The sequence below is a fragment of the Thermobia domestica genome, chromosome 3 (assembly GCF_964235325.1).
Source record: "Thermobia domestica chromosome 3, izTheDome1.hap1.1, whole genome shotgun sequence".
NCBI lineage: Eukaryota > Metazoa > Arthropoda > Insecta > Zygentoma > Lepismatidae > Thermobia > Thermobia domestica.
The window spans coordinates 90,357,759-90,381,003 of record NC_137456.1 but is presented as its reverse complement, the minus strand read 5'-3'; the positions used below and the strand labels follow the sequence as shown (position 1 = coordinate 90,381,003).

The 23,245-nt window shown below is 33.9% G+C and overlaps 3 protein-coding genes across 5 annotated transcripts in view; 1 reads left to right on the top strand and 2 right to left on the bottom strand.

The window, feature by feature from the left end:
• Positions 1–11,449, top strand: part of LOC145681866 (uncharacterized) — a 46,642-nt gene extending 35,193 nt beyond the window's left edge. The window contains exons 4-5 of the mRNA XM_081753472.1: positions 1,203–1,411; positions 9,609–11,449. Of these exons, the coding sequence (XP_081609598.1) occupies positions 1,203–1,411; positions 9,609–10,905 (1,506 nt within the window). The 3' untranslated portion in view covers positions 10,906–11,449. The remainder of the gene's footprint in view (positions 1–1,202; positions 1,412–9,608) is intronic.
• Positions 11,450–11,582: 133 nt separating this feature from the next.
• Positions 11,583–23,245, bottom strand: part of LOC145680605 (tether containing UBX domain for GLUT4) — a 39,145-nt gene continuing 27,482 nt past the window's right edge. For all 3 annotated transcript variants that reach the window (XM_081751283.1, XM_081751285.1, XM_081751284.1), the window contains exons 6-9: positions 21,489–21,622; positions 16,633–16,856; positions 14,501–14,684; positions 11,583–11,939 (exon numbers count right to left, since the gene is read on the bottom strand). In XM_081751283.1, the coding sequence (XP_081607409.1) occupies positions 11,771–11,939; positions 14,501–14,684; positions 16,633–16,856; positions 21,489–21,622 (711 nt within the window). In that variant the 3' untranslated portion in view covers positions 11,583–11,770. The remainder of the gene's footprint in view (positions 11,940–14,500; positions 14,685–16,632; positions 16,857–21,488; positions 21,623–23,245) is intronic.
• Positions 11,959–14,294, bottom strand: LOC145680606 (histone H2A-like). Its single transcript, XM_081751286.1, has one exon. It carries the CDS (start codon positions 12,724–12,726, stop codon positions 12,355–12,357), a length of 372 nt encoding a protein of 123 aa, XP_081607412.1. The 5' UTR covers positions 12,727–14,294; the 3' UTR covers positions 11,959–12,354.

Below are 23,245 nucleotides of genomic sequence, written 5' to 3'. Positions count from 1 at the left end.
AATATTCAAGATGGCGGCCATTGCGCAATAATGACCATGATTCAGAACATGTGACCAATTTTTTTTAAAACACTAAAGATAGTAGAACTCGGTAAAACAAACAAACCTTCTGGCTCTCAAACTCCCAACAGGACTTTCCTAGCTGCTGGATTAATAGCAATTTACCCGATTCTCAGCATATTTTCAAGCATTTCCCTAACTTTCTCTGACTCATTTACATTTCCCTGATTTTCAAGGTTAGTGCGAACCCTGAATTAAATCCATATTTCATACTAGTCATCTCCAAGAATACATTTCTCTCAAGGTTAATAATCATTTAAGATTTCGATTTCAAAATGTCCCATACTTTTAGATGCGAAGACATGGGTGACCTCTTTATACATATATATATTCTTATTGCTCATTATTGTACAATAGGCGACCATTTTTGTCTGAACAGTTTCTATTACTAAACAATCAGAAATTATTTTATGGCACTTTTGACTATTATTCTACAACATTTTTATCATAGTTTTTATGTACCATATTTATTCGATTATAAGCCGACATCAGGTAATCAAAAACAAAAACAGAAAAAAGTAACTTATTAACGAAGTATACAAACATAAAAGGAAAAGAAAATCTTGTTAAATGCTAATGAATTCTGCTAAATTAATATGCTTTTTACGTAAAGAAATTTATTTCTATTTATTTATTTTTTGACGTAAATATTTAAAATATCTGCTAAAACCAAACATGAGCAATATACGATTTGCATAACACACAAAGAGCGAAAAAGTCCCGGTCGAGTCAGTCACTTTTTTACTCTTTTTGTGTGTTATAGAATTCGTACCTATAGAGGATTCTGGTGTGTAAAAATATTGGTTGCTTTTTCTTTTCATTAGTACATACGATTTGTATTTCTTTCTTGATAAAAACCTACTACAATTGGGAGAAAATCCAGATTTTGGCAACATTAAGTCTACATGATTGCAAAAACTTACTTAAGGCAGCTTCTAGCTATACGTATATTTCTGAACTTTTTTACTGTTGTCTTGATAAAGTGTGTCGTCTGCTTTTAACGACATCGATTATAAGTCGAGGACCATTGTTTGAAGTAACGGAAAAAAAAAGTACAAGATCGGCTTACAATCGAGTAAGTACGGTATTTCAATGCATTATAACAGTTAAAGTAAATAAATATTATTTTCTGTAACTACTAGGTTCAGTCTTTGGAGTATCAACTTAAAGCAAGTCATGAAAAAGAATTCGAACTAAACAGCAGAATCGAAGAACTTCAGGAACGTCTCGAGTATTTTAGAAATATTGAAGACAATTGCAAGTATAATTTACTAGAGGGCACAAACATTAGTAAAGAAAAAGATGTATATAATATTTCACTTGAAGAAAAAGGTGAAACGTTTTGTACTAGGTATGAATTTACTTTAACACCATTTAAAACACCTAATTTGAAGAGCAGTATTTTTTTTTCTTTTTTTTTTTTTAATGGTGTGAGAGGACAGTAGAATTAGTAATATACATATCTACACACACACACACACAGATAATTATCAATTTAATGCGAATATCTGGAGTTGCAAACATGTCAATATCTGGGTTGGCAACGGTCAGGGGCGACCACAGCGCCTTGCTGTTGATGATGGTGTGTTATGATATACTCCAACCATATTTATTCGATTACAGACCGACTTCCAGAAATCAAACAATCTGTAAGGAATAGCAGAACGGCAGTATGCAGTAAACTGTGCAGTGCAAAATGGGCGACCTCTCTTGATTTTCAGAGGGCAAATTGTTGGTGCTCGGTTCTGTGGTGAGAACGTGACGAAATTGGCAAATATATTGGTTGTGTAGCAAGAGACAGTGCTCAAGGTGATGACGGCCAACAAAACTCATCGGCAAAGAGGAACAGTAGTCAGAACAAAACTCTCAGTGACAGGTCCGGTCGAGTATTAAACCGTATTATCACTCAGAACCATCATGTAACTGCGGTGTTAGTGACGGTGGAAGTCAACATCACAGCTTCCCACAGCTTGTGTCGACAATCATAGTTACATGACGTGAACATACGGGATCGGGTTGCACGAGCGAACCACTCATAAAAGACCACAACTCTTCAGCACGACGTCAATGGTACTGGACATGCAGCATGAACAGCTAATTACTAGAAACGTGCGCTATGGTCAGATGAATGATCATTCACCTTATTTAAAAACACAGACTGTGTTTATGTGTGGCGCACGCTCAAAGAACCATATGATCCGCTTAAATGTGAAACATGGCACCAGCTCTGTGATGTTATGGGCCCAAATATCCTGGTTTGCAGGAGGTCCTGTGCAGATGCTTATCGGTTGCGTCACTACTCTGCTATGTCGCAGAAGACCATGTGCATCCTATGTTGCTGTATAGGCGAGAAACGTGGCCGCTTACCCTGAGTAAAGAATGGAGACTGAAAGTATTGGAAAATTAAATCCTAGGGCGAATATGCACATCCAAGAGGGAAAGCAATGGGAAACGATGGAAAATTGATATCGAAGTATTGTGTGACGTTTACCTAACATTGTTAGGGTAATTAATTCTAGACGTCCTTTAAAGATATTAACTGAAAACCCAGTTGAAAAAAAAAGACCATTAGGAAGACCTACGCACAAATGGGAACACAATTGATAAGAAACAGGATTACAAAGTTAAAATTGAATCTAGTTGGCTCAGGACAGGTCAATGAAGAGCTTTTAGAATGTGGCATTGAACCTCTGGGTTCAATAGCCCATAAAGTTAGTTATGTTCATCCTATGGTCCAAATGTTGTTTCCGATCAATGACGCCATATTTCAGGATGATAGTATACCATTTACATTGATGGAGCTGTTGTGGTGTGATTTCAGAACCATCTGAAAGAAGTTAACACTTCATCTGGCTCGTCCAACACCCTACCGTGAACATAATTGAACATCTGGTATTCAGTTTGTTCGGAGACATTAATCCGGCGTAATTTTCGCCTCCGTCCTCTCTCATGAAACTGAGTGATGCGCTGCACATGGAATGGTGTAATATTCTACTTGCTATCATTCAGGACTCTACGACTCCATTCCACGTCCATCAGAACTGATCTGAGGGTGAAAGGTGGTCCAACACCATATTAATCTGGTAGTTACGTTTGTTTTTAAGTGTTTCCATTAAATTGATAAGTATCTGTATATTATGATGTTTAGCAAATTAATAAATATATGTTATTTTTTTTCACTTTTATTCAGCGTGGGCCGGAAGTCGCTTGACGCTAACAGTTATATAGTTTTCTATTGACTGTAGTAGTAGTATTTGCTGATGGACGCTATAGTATAGATATCAAAAGCAAACTAATGAACTATAACCTACTTCTGTATCCGGTGACAAATCACCTAATTATATGTGCCTATATCGATCTGCTTTGAGACCTTTCTCAACACCAGTACTGGTCGCAGAACTCTTATTATTTTTTATTTATTTAATTTTTTACGTGTCATTGTTGAACATTGTTGCCCGGGAAAATTATAAAACGCAGGATTATCTGCAAATCAATTACTGGTATGGTGTACTACTTGTTACTTCTCCGCTTCTTCAATCATAGAAAGTCACCGTTAAGTTTGCCACTTCAGGGGTGTACGAAATTTCCGGTTCATTTCTAAGTCCTACATAGGAATGATCAAGAGAAATATCTCCACCAGAATGAAAGAACACGTTAGGGCTCGGGCGATAAACCTCCTGTATGAGGTTTATCCAGGTATTTGCTAGAAACTGAACATTGAATAGAACAAGTTAGAGCACTATAATCCTGTTTCACTAGCACGAACAAAAACATACTCAAATCCTTTTTCATAAGGACTGAAGATCTCCCACTCAACTTTGATAGAAGTAATTTGGATCACAAATGGGATAATATCATTACAAACTTCAGAAAAGAAAATTCTAATGCTTGTATATTTTATTTTCCAATTGAACATAGGGTATTATACAATAATTATTCACAAAATAAGTTATTGATGTTTTTGGATAGACAGTGTTTTTTTATACCGGCGAGTACGGTCAGTTGTCTTCTCTTCACAGTTCAGGAAACTAGAACAAAACGAATAGTTGGCGTTAGTAAAAATTAACAAATCATAACAGGAACACATGGTTAAATATGTATATTTCAAATTATTTATTTTCAAATGTTACATCTACTAAACGTTAATTTGTTGCGTAAAGCAAGTATTTTTAAGTGTTTATAGAAATTTGAAGTGAAAAACTTACAGTGGTCTTTTAATGCAAGAAATAATATCATCAGTAATTCGTTAGTGTTAGCCAAGTTTTTTCTCATTCAGATAGGAGGACTTAGGACTTGTGAAAACTTTAACGGTTACCTTCCCAAAGTGAAAAGGTGGGGGAGTAAAAGTAATACACCGTAATTCTTTTTTCAGATAATCCTATGTTTTTATAATTTTCCAGGGCAACAACTTTCCACAATGATTGTCTTAAAAAAAAAAAAATCTAAACCTACAACCAGTGTTTGGTGCTGAGAAAGGTCTCAGAACAGACCAACATATGCAGGATTAAACAGGAAATTTGTCACCAGATACAAAGATAGACTATAGTTTATTTATGGAGTAGCAGTAGCTAATTGACGAAAATAATACATTATGGTGAGTTTAGTGACTATTGTGTTGCAAAAAGTGATTTTATAAAAAGTTTAAACCTTGTTATGTTTGTATAGTTTTGTTTATGGTGTATACAAAGTTATAGAAAGGATTAGCGTGTGTCCATATTTTAAAAGTGTGGTTACATCACCACATCACCAAACTTGAACCAAACCATAGACTTTTCTGTCTAGGAAATTATGACAGATAAAGTTTATTCAGAAACAATTACGGATCTAGAGCAGTTAAAAGAGCGTATTACTACTGAATTTGATAAATCATTCAATAATCGACGGTGTTAAGGTAAAACGACGTAAGCCTCATTTCCAACTTTTTTCAGGAGAAAAAAAAATCCCATTTACATCCTTGCAAGACACAAGTATAAAAAGTGGTTTTTTGCCTTAATAATACACACAAGCTCACAATATTTTTCTCACCTATGGCCTGACCTATAGTGAGCTGAATAAGATAAAAATCCACATTTTCAATTTTTTGAGGGTTACAACCTTTTACCTTAACACCGTCGAATCATTAGTGATGCAATATGTTCTTGTGTGGGTAAAAGATGTAATTTGTGCATTGAAATTGATGGACACTTACTTGATTTAGGTACCTTAACTTAATATTATGATACTACTTGTAATAATTTTGTAGCTTCGTAGCTAATAAATAATTCATTTCAAATGCATTTTTTGTCAAGTGACTTATGGCCCACTCTGTATATGCGAGCATGTACACAAAACTACGAAGAAAATATTGATGTCTTACTCCTGTAATGGAGGTTTAATTAGTATTATTTAGTCATAAAAATAAAATACATTATGAAACACAGTTTATTATTGACCATCCAGTACTGCTAAAGACCACTGTGAATATGACGCCTCATCTACGGGCGAAATTTAGGTGATGCAAGCACGTTTTGGAGCAGTGCTTGCCACTTCTTCTTGAGGACTCTTCGGAGTTCAGGAAGAGTTTGTGGTGGAGGTTTTCTCTCAGCAACATGTTTTCCTGGAGCATTCTAAGTATGTTCTATGAGCTTGAAATCTGGAGTGGACCGCGATGAATGTCATTTTCAAGACTGATCACAGTCGTCGTCCTATGTGATGAGCTTTCTCATCTATAAAAGTGAAATTCGGGCCCTCTGCTTCAGAAACAAGTGAACATTTCGAAGGATGATATCATCATGCTATCTTACACTTGTCACAGATCATCGTTGCAATAGCTGTAACTCGCTATGTATATTGATAATTACGCCAGCACAGAGCATGATACCACTAAATTTCCTGTTCCTTTTCAGATTGCTTTCTTGGACGTGCCGAGTAAAAGCTTCATGTCAAATGTATTAATGTCCACACCCATCCCATTCCTCATTCTACTAGGTAATGTGGTCTCGATACCGTTGTTGCCGAGCCAGTTTGTGACCACATCCTTAACGGAATGTATTTCATAAATTTACATGCATAAATCCTACGTCATTCAGTCGTCTTATGACAGTTTGGCACGATTACCTTGTCCTAGCACTGGCATGCAATTCATCCCTCTCGAGACAAAGGGGCGTATCTCATTTTCTTAAATTTTTCAGGAGACAAGTTTAAACCATTGTCTTCTGTTAAAATTTAGTTTGATCTTCTTCATTTGAGGTATATAACTTACAAGATCAAACTAAATTTTAACAGAAGGCGATAGAACAAATAATGAGTAAAGGATTAAACTTGTCTCCTGAGAAAGTTCAGAAAATGAGATACGCCCTTTTGTCTCAAGAGGGACAAATTGATCGCATCTGTCTTCTATCTGCTCCGGTACATATCGTGGCATTTCCGATTGTCTGGTATCATGATCTTCATACTATGCTGTGGTCAATTTCCAATTCATTTGCAACGCTGATCACGGTTCGCTTTTATTCCAATTAACCAATAACACATTCACTCAGATGTTAGGTTTGTGCCATATCTATGATAGGCACTCAGTAACTTTGCACAAGTCTTTACGAAACAAGCAGTCACTGTTTATCCTATCACATCACAAATTACACAGAATCTGTACTCGCCAACTTCACCGCCCAACAGTCAATTAGCTTGTGACTATAATGAACAGGGTAGTTTATTTCTTTATTTATTGATGATTTCCTTTATGTAGCGAAGTTAAGACTCTGCAGCCTTAACTCTCAGTGAATGGTGTATTTGTATGACACAGAGGCGTAATAGCCTTCGGAAAATCAATACCATGTGTAAATTTTGGATATTTTATACGTTACTATGATAATTCTAAGAGTTTTAATCGGATGTGATAACTTTGACTAATCCTCTTAATTAAACAGTTATTGGGATTAAGATGCTCTCTACACACTCACATATGTATGGATGCTACTTCGAGTATGTTTAACGGAGCAATTACATTAACCATTCCAAAACATACATTTCCACACATTTACTTATAGAGAATCCTCACCAGTGGCGTACACAAGAGAGAGGTTTCCGGGTTTTAATTCCCCCTCAAGATATTATGGTAAAATGAACATCTGCCATGTATACAAAAATCGTGAGTGTCTAGAAACGATACGAGGTTGGGTGCTTTAACTCCCCTTAATGAAATTCTATGTACGCTACTGGTCTCCACAAAATATATAAATTGTTCTCACAATCAAAACAGAAGAATCTCAAATCACTCTTCAATTAACACAACATAGCGAGTTTGTTTAACTTGAAAACATGAGTATCGACAAAACAGCAACTATCTTCGGTCAAAACCTGGAATATTTATTCCCTACTGAAATGAAACTGATAACGGTATTCAAGTTACCACTTCCAATAACATATATCAACTTTCCGCACAATAATATTTACAAGTTCTGCTTTATCCTTAACAATATTGCTTTCTTCGTGTTTTTTTTTTCTTTCTTTCTTTTCTTTAAGTGAATTTCAAAATTATAAAACATTACCTCCACAATACCCACATCTGCTTATTCTACAAATTTTAATTCATTATTTAGTATTAATTTCCATGATATTGAGTTGGTGTATTTAAGTATCAGTTTTCGACATATTAATTAAGACCAGTTGAAGGGCCAAAGAAATCGGCCAGTAAATTACATTACCGTTGGTAAGCACGTAAATGATATCGTGCATTGATCATTCGATGTTGAGGGGTATTTTATTTCGTAAAATGAAGTTAAAATAAGAATCAGATCATCATAGAACTAACAATGAGTTTTCTATTTCTGTGAGTTTAAATTAGGTCATTTTGCTCGTATTGTACAATAACGAATTCAGGTGACGTTTGAATCAAACATGGTTAATGAAAGCGATATTCGTTTCTGATTAGCGCAAACTTCGTTGAAAATCAACTACCCTGCTGACAATTGACAACAACAAACTGAAAAAGTTAGATATGCAGAAATAGATGGTCTTACATTACTAAACATATAGTGGTCTCCAGTTATGTCGTGCTGAAGAAAAATCTGAAAGGGATTTCGCATCAGTTTATAGATAGGAATGAGAATTGGATCTGAAATGACAATCATCAAATGTGTTAATCGTGCAAGGCACTCCCTAACGTTATTTCTTCATCATCAAATAGTGGTTTTGTTTTGAGTTCATGTTGTCCTCAGATGAAACAATGTATTCGCATTCTTATTGTGCCGCATTGCAAGAATGAACCAATATGTTTGTGCAAATAATCAACACTGACGAACATATATACTGTACTTATTTCGCGTAACTTTTCATAATTTTCCATATTTATTAAATTTGTCCTAAACTGCCACTCATATCATCAGACCAGTTTATGTCTGACAGGTAGTTTTAAAACGTCCGAGATACATATCATGCAGAGGCTGCACTCTTGACGTTAACAGCTACAACAGTTCTTCGAGGACGGGATTTACATTGTCACAGAGTTGTCAGCAATGTTTGAAATACTAAGGGAACTATTTCAACTTGGTGAGTATTGTTTTTACTGATGTTAATTATCTTCTGACCAATCAACCAAATGCACTAACTAAAGAATTTTTTATTGCAAAATTAATATAATTTTATATCAAAGTTGACAAAATTCTGTAGTTTACTTTCTTCGATTTTATCATTGGTTAGTTTCGTAATCAAATAATCTTATTGGCACCATATACTGTAAATGGTATAATGTATAAAATGAAAACAAATCAATATATTAGCATTTTAAGTTCTCTGTGTTCTTCCTATGAGGAGTGAGGTTGAACTTCTATTTCGGGAACTCCTGTAAATTTTAAAAACAATTTCTGATTATATGACCAAAAGTTGATTTTACACGTTTGAGAAGTTATCCACGATGGAAAAGGACTGAAGGCCCAATTGAATATAATCTGAACAGAAAACTTTCCTTTCGCTGCAAAGTGATGAGTTCTTTTCCTATTTATCCTCTTACATATCACATCTACAGTGTCTTAAACCTAGAACTATTGTAGAATTCACATTACTTTCTATCAATATCTGAAATTGAATTGCATAGTGAAGTTTGAAAATATTTTAAATCATTTAAATTTTCTATAATTCACACCTTTCGATATAGAATACGGAACTGAAATACTTTCTTTCGTCCTAAAATCGTCATTACTTCAAAATCTGCTTTCTTCTTATAATCTTCCACCTACTTCAATGCAACATAAACCTTTCTTTTCATTAATTTGGCTTTCACTCAAGAGTCACAACTGGCTTTGCATTCCAAAATAATAATGGTGTCTTGCTTTCCAACTTCATTGTGTGTTGGTAATCATCCCATAAAGCACGTAGTTTATTATGCTTTATGGGATGACTACCAAATATATATATATTTAATTTAAATATAATGCACAATTTGATTGAAGGTTTTCTATTTGCTACGTTTCATTCAACACTTAGATTATAATTAATTTAAGAAATAAGTATTTGGATATGAAGAACCTATCAAACTTGTAAGTCCAGTAGTAATAGTAATTTTTTGCTTACAGCGCTGATCATAAGATACCGCACCATACGAAGATCATATATGACGAACTTGTAAACGAAAAGGGTGTTTTTCGATTGATTAATCGTTTGAAAAGATGCAATACATTTCTAAAAACAAAGACAGAATTGCAGCAAAATAAATTCCAAGTTATAAATCACGCTTATCAGAAGCTGCAGAAAGAACTAGAAACCTGTCAACAGATGTTGCGCAAAGCTACAGAAGAAAATAACACTCTTAAGGAATGTAACCACATTTTAGAAGAAAACAATACCCACATAAAAGAAGAAAATTCTGTTTTGTCAAGTCAAAACGCTACGCTTAAGAATGTCATTAGAGAAATGAGAAAAAGTGCAGAAGAAATGTGTACTTCTACTCGAGAACAAATAGAACAATATGCACAAACTGATTTAAGCACCCTTGATACTCAGGATGGATATGTTGTACCTTTGTCTGATTCTGTATTCCAATCATGTAAACAATGCACAGACTTGAAAGAAGGCTTTGACAACTTGAAAGTGGAAACTGGCCAACTTGAAATGATTCTGAATGAAATTAGAATAAAAGTCAATACTTTGGAAACTTCACAAAACCAGATGCGAGCTTACGCTGGATCTGAAAATCGAATACAACAACTTGAAAGTATTGTTAAGACTTTGAAAGAAAATATGATGGCTAAACTTTTGGCCAAAAGCAAAGAGGAACAAAATCCTACACTCAGTGTAACTGATATTCATTTATTGGCTCTGGTAGAGAAACTTGAAAAAACTACCAAGACAATATCAGAGAAGATAATAGATACAGATGGTCTTCAGAAACAGTTGGTAAACATACAGAAAGAAATAGAGAAAATGAAAGAATCAAATACAAATCTTTTGAGCATTGCTAACAATCGAGTGACTTCCTCTGCTGAGATAAAAGGATCAAATCTACAATCTCATGATGACTCTGGAAAGCAATCTGTATCAATTCAAGCACCAAACACCTTAGAAAATTCAGCAGTCACCTTAAATAATCCAGATACCGTTTCATCAAATGAGAAGTGCTCCAACATTGTATCAGAAGATGTTCAAACAAGCGATATAAATGAAGTTTGGAAATTATTGGATATGCCAAGTCCAGGTGCAAATGATAACAAAGAAAAGGATTTAAATGCTAAAACAAATCTTTATGTTTCAACAGTTGTTATTCACCCCAAAGAACGTAGTAAAAACCAGAAAAATGCAACGAAAACTCGTGCAATTGGGACGGATAAGAAAAAAAGAGTAAGCAGTCTGAACACAAAGGTTAGAGACAGTTGAATTACAAAGTGGTATTCTTTTCTTGATACTACATTTCACTACCTGAGTAGCATAATCTTACACTGTAATGTGAAAATGTTTTTATTGATTGTAATAGATACTTCCTTCAACCTGATCAAATACTCAATGTTTCTGCAACCAGATGTTTTGTTGTAAAATTTCTGAACCTTTTTTTTTTTCAGAAATAACTTCTTAAGTTCAACATGTAGAAAAGCTATGCACCAGAAGAATTTATAAATTTCCCAATTCCTGGAAGTGTGATTATTATGTAAGCTATGAGAATATTTGAGTTTTTGTCCTCTTCCAAAACTGTACTTTTGTTTTCCTTCTTTTTTTTTTTTTTTTTTTTTTTTTTTTTTTTGTATATCCGATGTTATGATAATGCTTTCTAAAATAGATTGATAATCTGTAACGAAAACACTGTGTAATATTTTTTTTTCTAGAAATATAGATAAGAAGCAACTAAATATATATTAATACTTTATAAGTATTGCTGAGATTGAATCTATTCATATTATCGCAAGATGTAAAGAATGTAATCTGTATTATACTAACTTAAAACTGTTTCGAAAACGTAATCGCTTATATGTATCTTATTATCCCTAATGTATTAACCAAGTTAACAGTTATAATGTTCAACCAAGTTAACAGGAATTGTAAACTCAAGGACAGAAAAGTAGAAAGATAATAAATTTATTTATTCCGTAGAAGGAAAACATTACTGAGTTCATTTTATGCCATTATTCACGATATAAATCATTTCATATTATACAGTTGCCTTCAGATCATTTGAAAATAACACACAACAATATTTTACACAAAATATACAATTCTGAGCAAAATTTTGAAACAAAAAATGGTAAATTTATTTCGATAGCTTTAGCCATTTTGGACTTTTATTGTTAACTTCTCTCCGGGCAGGGCGTGAAGGATAATCTGGTGGAAGTTGATTCATACTTCTTCCTACACTGTTTCCATCTCGAACTTCAAGATCCAATTCAAGACTCTCCGTTTTATTCGATGTATTCTGCTTCCTGAAAATTCAGAAACTTCTTTTAAAAAATTGTGAAAATAAAGGTTTTTAATGATGTTTAGAACACGTAACAGAAGGTGCTAAATAGAAACACCTGCTTCTTCAAGTCACTGGAATATAACGAGCGAATGAAAAGGATTTGATCGTAGGTGGTTGTAAGCCACTTGAAATGTTTTCAGGAGAAACACGTAGTTAAATCAATGTCTAAAAAGGGTTTCAAGAGAGAGGAGAGGAGAAAACACAAGGGGCACACGGTTTTCAGAAAGTCGCCTCTGAGAAATCTGTAGAAATTCTATATCATTAGCGTTTAATGAAAATTATATATATATTAGAAAGAAAGAGAGAGAGAGAGAGAGAGAGACATGTACCTAGGTACAAAGACATATATAGATTTGTATGAAATATAGGTCTTACATTTATGCCTTCTCAGTTTTCTTGGGCAGAAGTACGGCTTGAATGTTGGGTAAAACACCATCCTGAACGATTGTCACTCCAGACAACAACTTGTTCAATTCCTCGTCATTAAGGATAGTTAATTGCAAATGACGTGGAATAATCCTAGTCTTCTTGTTGTAACGAGCAGTGTTGCCTACCAACTCAAGAGCTTCAGCTGCCAGGTATTCCATGACTGCAGCCAAATACACGGGAGCGCCAGCGCCAACTCGTTCAGCATAGTTACCCTTTCGCAAAAGACGATGGAATCTGCCTACTCGGAACTGAAGACCAGTCCTGCTGGAGCAGGACTTCCTGTTTCTCTTGATTTTTCCGCCTTTGCCTCGACCAGACATTGCACAGTATTCTTGTGTAATAGGCTCAGATTAAAAATTCAAAGATGACACATATACAAATAGATGGCATAGCTTAAGAAAAAAATCTGCGTACACGGTATGTGTCCACTAAAAAACCCACTTGGCGTGAGCTGAGATAGATCCAGAGACCCCACACACCGCAGGTGAATGTTCTACAACTGAGCCAACGCAGTCCCCTGATGTAAAAATGGAGATCGTCCATAGATATCGCTACTTTTGGTGCCTCCATTTTTACAGTATGCATTTTATTCGTCATTTTAGATCCTTTTTACTCTCAATTCCTCCACCCCTTCTTACTTCTACAGATTTTTCTACAGTCACTTTTTTTAAGCGTCCTTCTAACGTTCTCTCCTCTCTCTCTCAAAATACTGCTTGTTCGTCAACGATAATTTGTATATAGGACTTTGCCATCTAATTATTACTGAAGTATATGATCTAGAACTTCGACAACCAGTACATAAGACATGGCGACGTGTTAGTTCTTGTTTTAAAAAAGTCTAAGTTTTACGTCCCATTGTTATGCCGGCTAGTCTAAACGAGACAGTGATGATGAGAAATAAATGAAATGGTGGAATAAAGAAAGTGGGAGGAAACACGAGAACCTCGAGAAAACCCACGCACATGGTGTTTGTCCACCTTAGTTTCAGAAAGTAAAACATGTAAATAGAAACTTGTACATATTTCAATACACATATTTCAATATTTAGTTTTTCAACTGTGCTATATTATTACTAACATTACATATTCAACAGGATTTTCTACAAGAATAGCATCTAAAACCTTACAATGGATGGGCATATGTCAAAATATAGAGACATAGTATCTTAAGCATGAAGATTCACTGATTAGATACAGACGGTAGTTGCCACTGAAACAGCAATGAAAATATTACTAACAGTAGGACGCATCAGGTAAGCTATCACATAATAATTACTTTGACATAACTTCGACGTTTGTCTAATTATTAGTTCTAATGAAGGTCTACGCAATGATCTTACAGGAGCATTTATCTGTCAGCTTCATAATCATACAAGAAACTTTACACATTCCACAAAAGCTATTTCTTTCATCCGCTTTTTCCTTCTTTACCACATCAACTTCAACTATAAGCTGTCTGGCAGTGAAGCTAATATCTTTACAGTCTGCGCCAGTAACAATTTATTGGTTACTTTATTAGTACTAACTTAGATGCTATTTCACTTTAACGAAATTCTAGTTCTACACATCAATTCATTAAAAGACGAAGTTGGTAAATGCCCCTCATTCTCCCTAGCTTCCTCTTCACTGACTCTCTGTCATTGTCCCTGAATTTCCAGGCGTACACAAACTCTGCAGTAGTAAATGCTAGATTTCTGCTTAAATAGGTGAACCTAATCAGCCTGAAAACGGGTTAAGAGTAGTAAGTATACAATTCTGAGGCTAGCTATTTCTTTTTCTTTTTTCTTGTTTACAATAAATAATCGTAAAAAATAATAAAAAAAAAGTTTAAATGTAAAAGGTTCCCACTATTTGATGAAGCTCCAGTAATGTACAGCGGGGGACACTTCTAAATGGTACAGCCATATGGAGATTTACGGCTAAGGTGTACCATTTAGAAGTGTCCCCCGCTGTACAAACACTAATTTAAATAATAAAATGAGTATGCGTAAAGTGATTAAAATTCGAATAGATTCAAACTTGATTCCAAAGTAAATAAGTCAGCTAACGTCCTAACGCATATGTTCTCAACTCAAAATACCAAAAAGATACTTACCTTATTTTCTTTGCCATAGCCGACGCCGAACTAGGGGACGACAGTTGGGAGAGTACATCTTTCCGTAAGAAACTGGTTACATCGGTGTCATCACTCACTCCAAAATGAACAACTGCTGTTGGGACACAATCAACATCAACCAATAGCGATGTACTACCAAGAATAGTCTTCGGTGGAGTAAGAACTGTATATAACAAATAATAGAATTTCAACATTGTTGTAACTCTGTAGATACTAAATAAATTTTACTGTTTTTTGATCTTTTTAAAGAAAATGATCTGACTAGAAATAAACGAATGGAAATTATCAAAATACTGATTTGTTGTTGGAAGGAATAAATATTGGGTTGATTACGGAAGAATTATCACTAATATTCTTTCCCTCTTTTAGTTTTCTGAAATGTATGTGGCCTTGATTACTCGCTACACCTAAGCTACCATTGATAAAAAGGAATGAGCCAAAATCTAGGTTCCAACTAATCAAATTATTAATTATCGCCTAATAATTATAACCGAAGTCTACTAAGTTTGTATTGGTATCTGCAACATCCTGGTCTGTGTTATAATGGAGTAGATGAGCCGTTCGCCTTGTTCGGTTTTGATATTTGCCTTGTTGGAATTACAAACAGATTTATCAATGACCACCACCTATACTGAAAATTCATCACAAGCTGCCGCCATAAAAGTTTTTTTTTATTATTTTTTTATTTAAGTAATTTATTTTGGAACGTATCTATTAAAATAATTTGTACGTAAGGCTATGCTACACATACAAAATTGTAAGATATATAGATTATTATAAATTTTTATGTGTAGCATAGCCTGAACTACAAATTATCTTAGCAGATACGTTAATGTTATCAAGCAATATATATAAGCAAATGTGAGTTTATGATCGCTTCATCACGCAATAACTACTGAAGAAAATAAAATGATATTTGATATGATTATCAATATTAGGCTCAAAAGAATTTTGTGATATTAGCGACATGGTAGGAGATGGGCAGAAGGGGATGCTACGATTCTTTTAGTTTAATTAATTACATTTCTAATTAGTTAATTTTCAACTGATAATTGTTTAAAAAAATCGTACTATCGAAAAATTATCATTATTCTTTCCTCAAAAAACACATGAAATGAATATTCTGCAAGAACTTTTTTTTTTTTTGGGGGGGGGGGTTATTTCACATATTTTACGGGCGGCTCTACTATAGAAGTGGATTAATATAGACCTCTTTTTCCAAAACAGTCTCAACTTACCTTGGATGTCTGGGTTATGGACTAACAGACGTCGTAACAATGAAATCACCTTTACTGAAGATTACTGTTACAAACAATCCTGATACTACCCTTATATTTTTTAAGGCTATTGGCGCATATATATGTGTAATTTAAAAATTGTCTCTTTCGTAAAACTAACAGATACACAAAGATCTATATTTAAAAATACCTAATTCCATTGATTCTTTTTCTCGGTTTTATAATACTTTTATTTTATTTTTATTAATTTTCCCCATGCTCATAATTTTACATATTAAATAACACATTAACTTTCATAGCTCAACACAAATGTCATAGCATAATAGCGAAAACTGCCAATTTTAGCCATGGTGCCGTAGTGGCTCAGTGGTAGAGCGGGATCCCTCGCTCGATCCCAGTTTGTGCTAAGTATGTTTTGCGCGAGACAAACACCATGTGCGTGAATTTTCTCGGGGTTTTCCCGCTTCCTCCCACCCTTCATTCCACCATTTCATTTCTCATCATCACCGTTTTCTTTAGCTTACACGGCATAATCGTGGGACGTAAAACTTGAAGATTTTTTTTTTTTAATTTTAAACTTTCCTTTTTCTGAAATTTTTTCTTTGCCTTAATTTTAAATCTCAATCCGTTAAATTTTTCATTATTTTTTTCCATTAATGGTTTGAAGCCAATGGTATACCAGAGAATTCTGTAAAAGGTATAAAAAAACTACAAAATATTAAACTATAAAGAAATCTTGCGTAATAAAAAGTAAACCGACGCACTTTCAGAATCTACGAACTCAAGTAACATTACAAAAACTATTACACATGTGACAATCCATGAAGACTAATGTTATTAGCCAGATTAACGTAGTGCATCTAAGAAACTTACATAAATGGAAATCCAAATCTGGACATTCCAAGTATCTTCTCACAAAATTCATGACATCTTCAACCTTTTCTAATGGCCTGAATATACCTTGTAGAACGATCCTATCTGGAAACTGAATACGGATCACAGTACATTTGTATCTGTTCAACTGCCACAATTTTCGCTTTGATTCTTCCAACTGTTTGGTTGTTTTAGTAACTAATGGTGCGTTTTCTAATTCTGCTCTGAAATGGCAAAATACTATTATCATTATTTCTAACTACGGTGCTTATATATATATTTACAAATATACGGAATAAGTGAAATTTAACAAGTTCAGACATTCTTATTAGGTATTTCAGTTACACTATGAGGCATTATTCCATTTCGAAATATGTTTAAAATCTTGGAATTTCAAACAATTTTTAAGAGAGTTCCCTAAATTCTTGAATACAATTTGGAAACAAAAATAAATAAATAACTAGTAAATTTCATTTAGACTCTAGCTTTCCAGATGGTGCATGATTAATTAGGTAGTCTGCACATCGACTTCCCACACCGTTGTTACTGTGGCAGGAGAATATTTGGGAGAAACAGTACCTCAGTAGAAGAGGCTCACTCTGGTGCGAGGGTCCCTGGTTCGATCCCAGGCCATGAGAGTCTGTGGTCGACATCGGTGTATTTGTGGGTTTTTCCACGGTTCTCCCGTTTTTTTTCTCATATTTTCATTCTATCAATTCTTTTATTTTTCACTTTCATTAATCATCTGTCTCCTTTATCCTACACGCATAACGTAGGACCTTAAACAAGAAATTTCATTTCATTTTCAAAAGAATGTGTGTCCAAGGCAAACGTATTATTATATATAAAGTACACACCAGAACTAACACCGAAGGGAGCCACAGATTTGATTTCGCCAGTATTAAACAAACTATCAATGCCAGTGGGAAAGCACTAAAATTTGAACGCGGAACTGTGGGTCTATGACTCATATAGTCCTGGTGCTGAAAAAGGACGATAAACTTCAACAAACAACAACAGTAAACTGTGGATAATTTATCATTCAAGTTTTCAGGAAATCTGTTATATGCTATATGAGAACAAGACAAAGGTTAGGAGTCTAAGTGGGAATTATATTACGAGGGAAGAAATGTGTATACCTTACATGTTCTTTTGTCAGTAGCTTCGGAATGAGCTAATTCTGTTTCCTTTGACGTAGAGAACATAATTCTCTGTACAGTACCAAACACTGTATTCCAATTGGACTGTAATAGTTTGGACTTGATTTGATTTGAGTTTCCGTTTAGCGTCGCTTTTCAGCAGTGAGGCTGTATTATACGTAGACCTATAACTTAACGTGGGATCCGAGCACATAAGATCCCGCTGGAAATCGAATTCTTGTCTCTCATGAAATAGTTTTGGATTCACTGACAACAAAAAAGTATATTCTTCTTGCTAATGACTATTATATCAGATTTAAAAAATAAAAACTTGAAAACCACCTCCCTTCAAGAAATTTTGCACCTCTTTTGAAAATATATGATGGCTGCAAACAAAGGCACATATTCTTCATTACTTTGAAACGTCTCTTCCAAGGCAATGAATCAGAACGTACTTTCTACAAATATAAGCAAAGAACTCTCTTAAAGAAACTGGATGTCTGTAATCGATATTCAAGAATTTTTGATATGTACTTCAAAGACCTGATTCTATAAACAGTCGAAACGAACTAAGCGCACTTCTATTTACTATGCTCAGTTCATTTGAATCTTAATTTTTCTAGTTTGATTTCATTTTCATGGTCCACTCAGTCATACATATGTAAATGATAAACTAATATTTCTACGTAAATAAATAAATGAATAAAAATAAATCAATCACGTCTCAGAATGTCATCTTGCATTTTAGCACGTACATAGCTGAAGAATGGTGTCAGACATCTTGATAACTAATCCGCTGCCACTTCAACAACTCTTTCAATGACAAGCTGACTCTCGTAAGGAGCTTGAAATGAAAATCTTTTTCTTAAAAAATTACAACGTAGCATAAAGATTCTAATATGCACTATAAGAAGTTACTGATTAATTTCACTTTTACATGAATTTATGAATTATCCATATCTATAAAAACTGCGTTGAATAATTAAAGATGTTTTAAAATTGTTAATATTTACACAATACGACACATATGCTAGAACTTGTTACGTTCAATTAAAATGCTTGTTATATTTTAATGTGTTTACACTTGAAGGATGGATTAAAAAAATATATCAGCTCCTGTCTGTGTTGCTACACCCTGCCAAGTGCTACTGAAATTCTGGGAAGGAATCAGATCTTGATATGAATTGTATTGATTCCTGAATATTCTTTTTAGTCATCATGTTAAGTACAGGAAAAAATCTAATAATAATTAACGGAATAGAATGTACTTTAGTTTTAACTCTGTGTAACTTTTGTGTAACGTTCTTTTGGTAAATAAAAATTAATAACAAGTGTGAAAATTCTTGTTATTTTTGCAAGGATTTAGTTAGTTCACTAAATATCAACACCATCTACGAGAATTTGGCAATAAACACAAAAAATGGATTAATTCAGAAACTGGAAATACATTTAAAGATAACAGCATTTTCATTCAACGTAACAACAATTCTTAGCGTGTATATATATATGTGTGTGTTGACTAACGTTAACAACGTCTATCATATCTGTGAAATATTAAAAAAAAATTATTGTATTATTCAAGTATCAAAAACTTTTGTATAAGTATGTACAGGAACTCAAAGACCTATAAACATGGTTTATTGTTAAAATATAGAAACCTTCAAATGCATAAACAACTCCAAAATAGTCTACAAGGATGTGTGACGTCCTAGATGTTTATGTATTATAAGCTAGAGAAATTATTTCTCAAATACATATAAATACTTCCAAAAATTCCCAGTCAGAATGAGAAAGAAGACGGGAAGGACTACTGGCTTAAGTCGATATCATCGAGAAATGAGAATTTGCTTAGTACGAAGACATGTATGTAAGTTTATATTTTAAAAGTTGCTTCTTTATTAGTCTTTCGTAACAGCAGACATTCTTTTAGTGCACTAATTACTTATTTACTTAATTACTTGCTTATCTACTTAATCAAGGTTTAGGCTGAATATGTCTGCAACTATTGTAATGAATTGTTTTGTTAATCAAACATTTATGATCAAATAAATGTATATCAATTTGAATTTCATTTATAAGCATTTGAAACCTCCATTAACATTCAATATGTAAATCATAACCACTATATTACCAAATTAGATTAAATTCTATTAGTTAGATCTACAGACACCTATATTTAAATAATCAAAACATAACTCCAAGATCCTATATTTAATAATCGATATATATATATATCTGTGGTTTGGGTTTAAAAGGGTCAATGTCACTTTTTGATGTTCGTCAAATTGTAATGCATATTTTCTTGTGCAAGAAAACCAAATGATAATACGAATTACGAATGGTATACATCCATTTATAATGCATTTTAGAGCTTCCTGCTCGTTTTCCACGAAAAGGAATTCTTCTTTGAATTTCTTTACAAGAATCATATTTCAGTGAAAGGGTTCATCAAGCGCAAGGACTTGCTTAATCAAAATGTCTTACCTCTTCAATTATATGTACGCCGAAGTTCAAAGTTCAACATGCAGTAAGAAGTGAAGTGATTTGCCAGTAAGTTATCCAACTCTACTGATCTAATACATATATATAATTACTGACATTATTTGGGATATTTAACACACCAACTATCATATGAATTGAATTTAACTGAGGCTATTTTTAAGCCGAGGCCATGTGAATCAAACAATTCAAACGTTTTTACCTTGGAAGCCGCGTGATGCACAGGCGACTCACCCTAGCATTCTATAAATTTATGTAATCTAATGGATAGCCCCTGGGCAAAACCCTGCAGTTCGATAACTCATAGGCACACAACGATAGTTAAAAAAAAAAGAAAAAAAAGCAAGCATGCTCATTAAAGTAGAAAGGACGTTTTCTTCTCTAATTTCTTAATCTATTTTTGTAATAAAACATCCTGGCCCCCACTAGAAGTTTATTTTTTATTTTTTTATGGCAGTCAACGTGATAATGATCTTCAATTTGTTATGATGTCTTCATTTTTGCATAATATGTGTTTATATACAATAAAAGAAATTAAACAATACCTGTGTATTTTTCTTTTCTAATATTATTAAAATTTTGGCTCTTATTTTTGGTACATTTGTCGAGCCTACTTTCCTTTTGTTGAAAAATTAAGCTTCTTTACGAACATTTTGGACTAAACCACAGCATGCTTATAATCAAAAGGTGGAATTCACGCAAATATGTGACAACGCAGATTTAAATCACAGAAACCATATTACAATGGGCTTCGTAACATTGTTTCGATAATGTGATGGTAGCTGGTTTACATACAGTGGGTTACATAGAAAATTATTTCTTTTATTTCAGGATTTTGTTTGAATTCAGTGTACGTATTAAGTCTAATAACAAATTAATACGTACTGTAGCAGCGGAAGAAATTTTACAAACATGAAAATGGACAAAAACCCACAATTTAAGTAAACAAACTTCGTTTCTTAACAAAAGGAAAGCGGATTCGGCAAGGGCTCCAGCAAAAATTGGAACCGAAATTACAGTCCTATTAAATAAGAAAAATATGTAGTTATATTATTTAATATCTTTTGTTGTACAGTACTCTAATTCTCATACTCAGAGCTGGTCATACAAAAGAAAAACCACCGAGAAAAGGAACATATACAGTTATATCTAAAGTTTCTATTATACTTCAGTTATCAATATTATCGCTAAAAAACTGTATAATAGGTCTCCCCTTACCTTCTTCTACTTAATTCAAGTTGCATTTTCTTCACTTCTTCCAACGTTGGAACAAAAAAGTCATCAGAAAAGTTCTGAAAAGGTATTGCTTTTGCCATTTCTAAGCTGAAAGCAATGGCATTTCTATCGCCTAACTGGAAGTAAAGAAATGATGAATTAACGCAAATCCCCGCGTGAGAACATTTAATATGTTAACTTACTTCATAAAGGAAAACAAGTAACCACTAGGCTAGAATGAAGGGCATATTTCATTTATGTATTTATTTTAGTTATCTAAAAAGTTCCTGTTATAGCCATGTGATAAATTTTACATTCGAAAAATTAAAAACAAAAGGACCAAAAGAAAGAATTCAGATGGAAGTCAACCAAATCCTCTATTATAGCTCCTTCGCGCCCAGTATACCCTAAAAAGTGCGTTTAGGTTTTTTTTAGAAGATACCGCATAGATGTCTTTATGTGTTACAATCTTCCACAAAAGAGTTTCATAATTCGGGTATTAAGTTGAGCAATAACAAAATTGCTTTCCTTTGTATTTCAAAATAATGTTGATTTCTTCCATCTGCCAAGTTTACCTTATCTTTTCATTCTGCATTATACAATTCACTCTAACACCCTCTACTGAGGAAGTTTACTTATACAGGGTGTTTCAAAATAACACCGACAACGTTCGGGAGGTGATTCCTGACACTAAGATAAGACAAAAAGTATAGACCAACCTGGGTGCACAAATACTTCCTTTCGGAGTTATAGGCAGACGAAAACATAAAACAAATGAAATTTAAAGGTCCATAGCTCCAAAACTATTGGAGCTAACGTAGTTGGATCAAGACTTCCCTTAGTAACTAGTATGTGCCCTATCCAAATATCCGAGTTTCAGAATCCTGCGGTACTTCCGCAACAGTTTTTATAGAGGTAGTTGGTGAGTACTTCAAATTATATGCTCGTAGCTAAACCACCTATATAAAAAGTGTTGCATGAGTAACTTAGGATTCTAAAACATGGATTATTGGATAGGCCACGTATTAGTTACTAAGTGAAGTCTTGGCCTGACTACGGTAGGTCCCATAGTTTTGGAGTTATGGACCTTTAAAGTTCATTTTTTCACGCTTTCGGCAGCCTATAACTCCGAAAGGAAGCATTTGTGCACCCAGGTTGGTCTATACTTTTTGTCTTATCTTAGTGTTAGGAATCACCTCCCAAACGTTGTCGGTGTTGTTTTGAAACACCCTATATATACATAAAATGTACATTGTATATAAAGCCTTGATGGAACTGGAGGTTTCTCCAACTAGCTCATTTGTGTTGTGTTTGATTGAGATAGTGAAAAATATTAACTGTTATATTATGGTATACTGGCTGCTAACGAGAACAGACTTTCGGCTTTCATTTTTTCTCTTTCTTTTAGAATGTTCTATTGATACAATAGACAAGTGAGACATACAATTAAAACCAAAATATTATTAATCAATTTACGCACAGTTCGCAATTGCTAGCAATTTAATATACTCTTGCCGCATCATCAGTACTGTCACTTCAAGAAGTTTGTTGCGAAAGAGAAACAGTATCTATCGACAGCAATTGTAATGCAACTAATGTTCCTTTCTCCCACCAAAAGGATATGCACTTGTAGATGAGGAATTCTGTGATGACCTTGATTCAGCATCTTCCAGAGATCAGTTCACGTGGTAGATGATGAAGCACAATGTTCTAAGAATGTAAATGGTTGGTTAGAACGGAAAAGATTTCAAACGCACGAA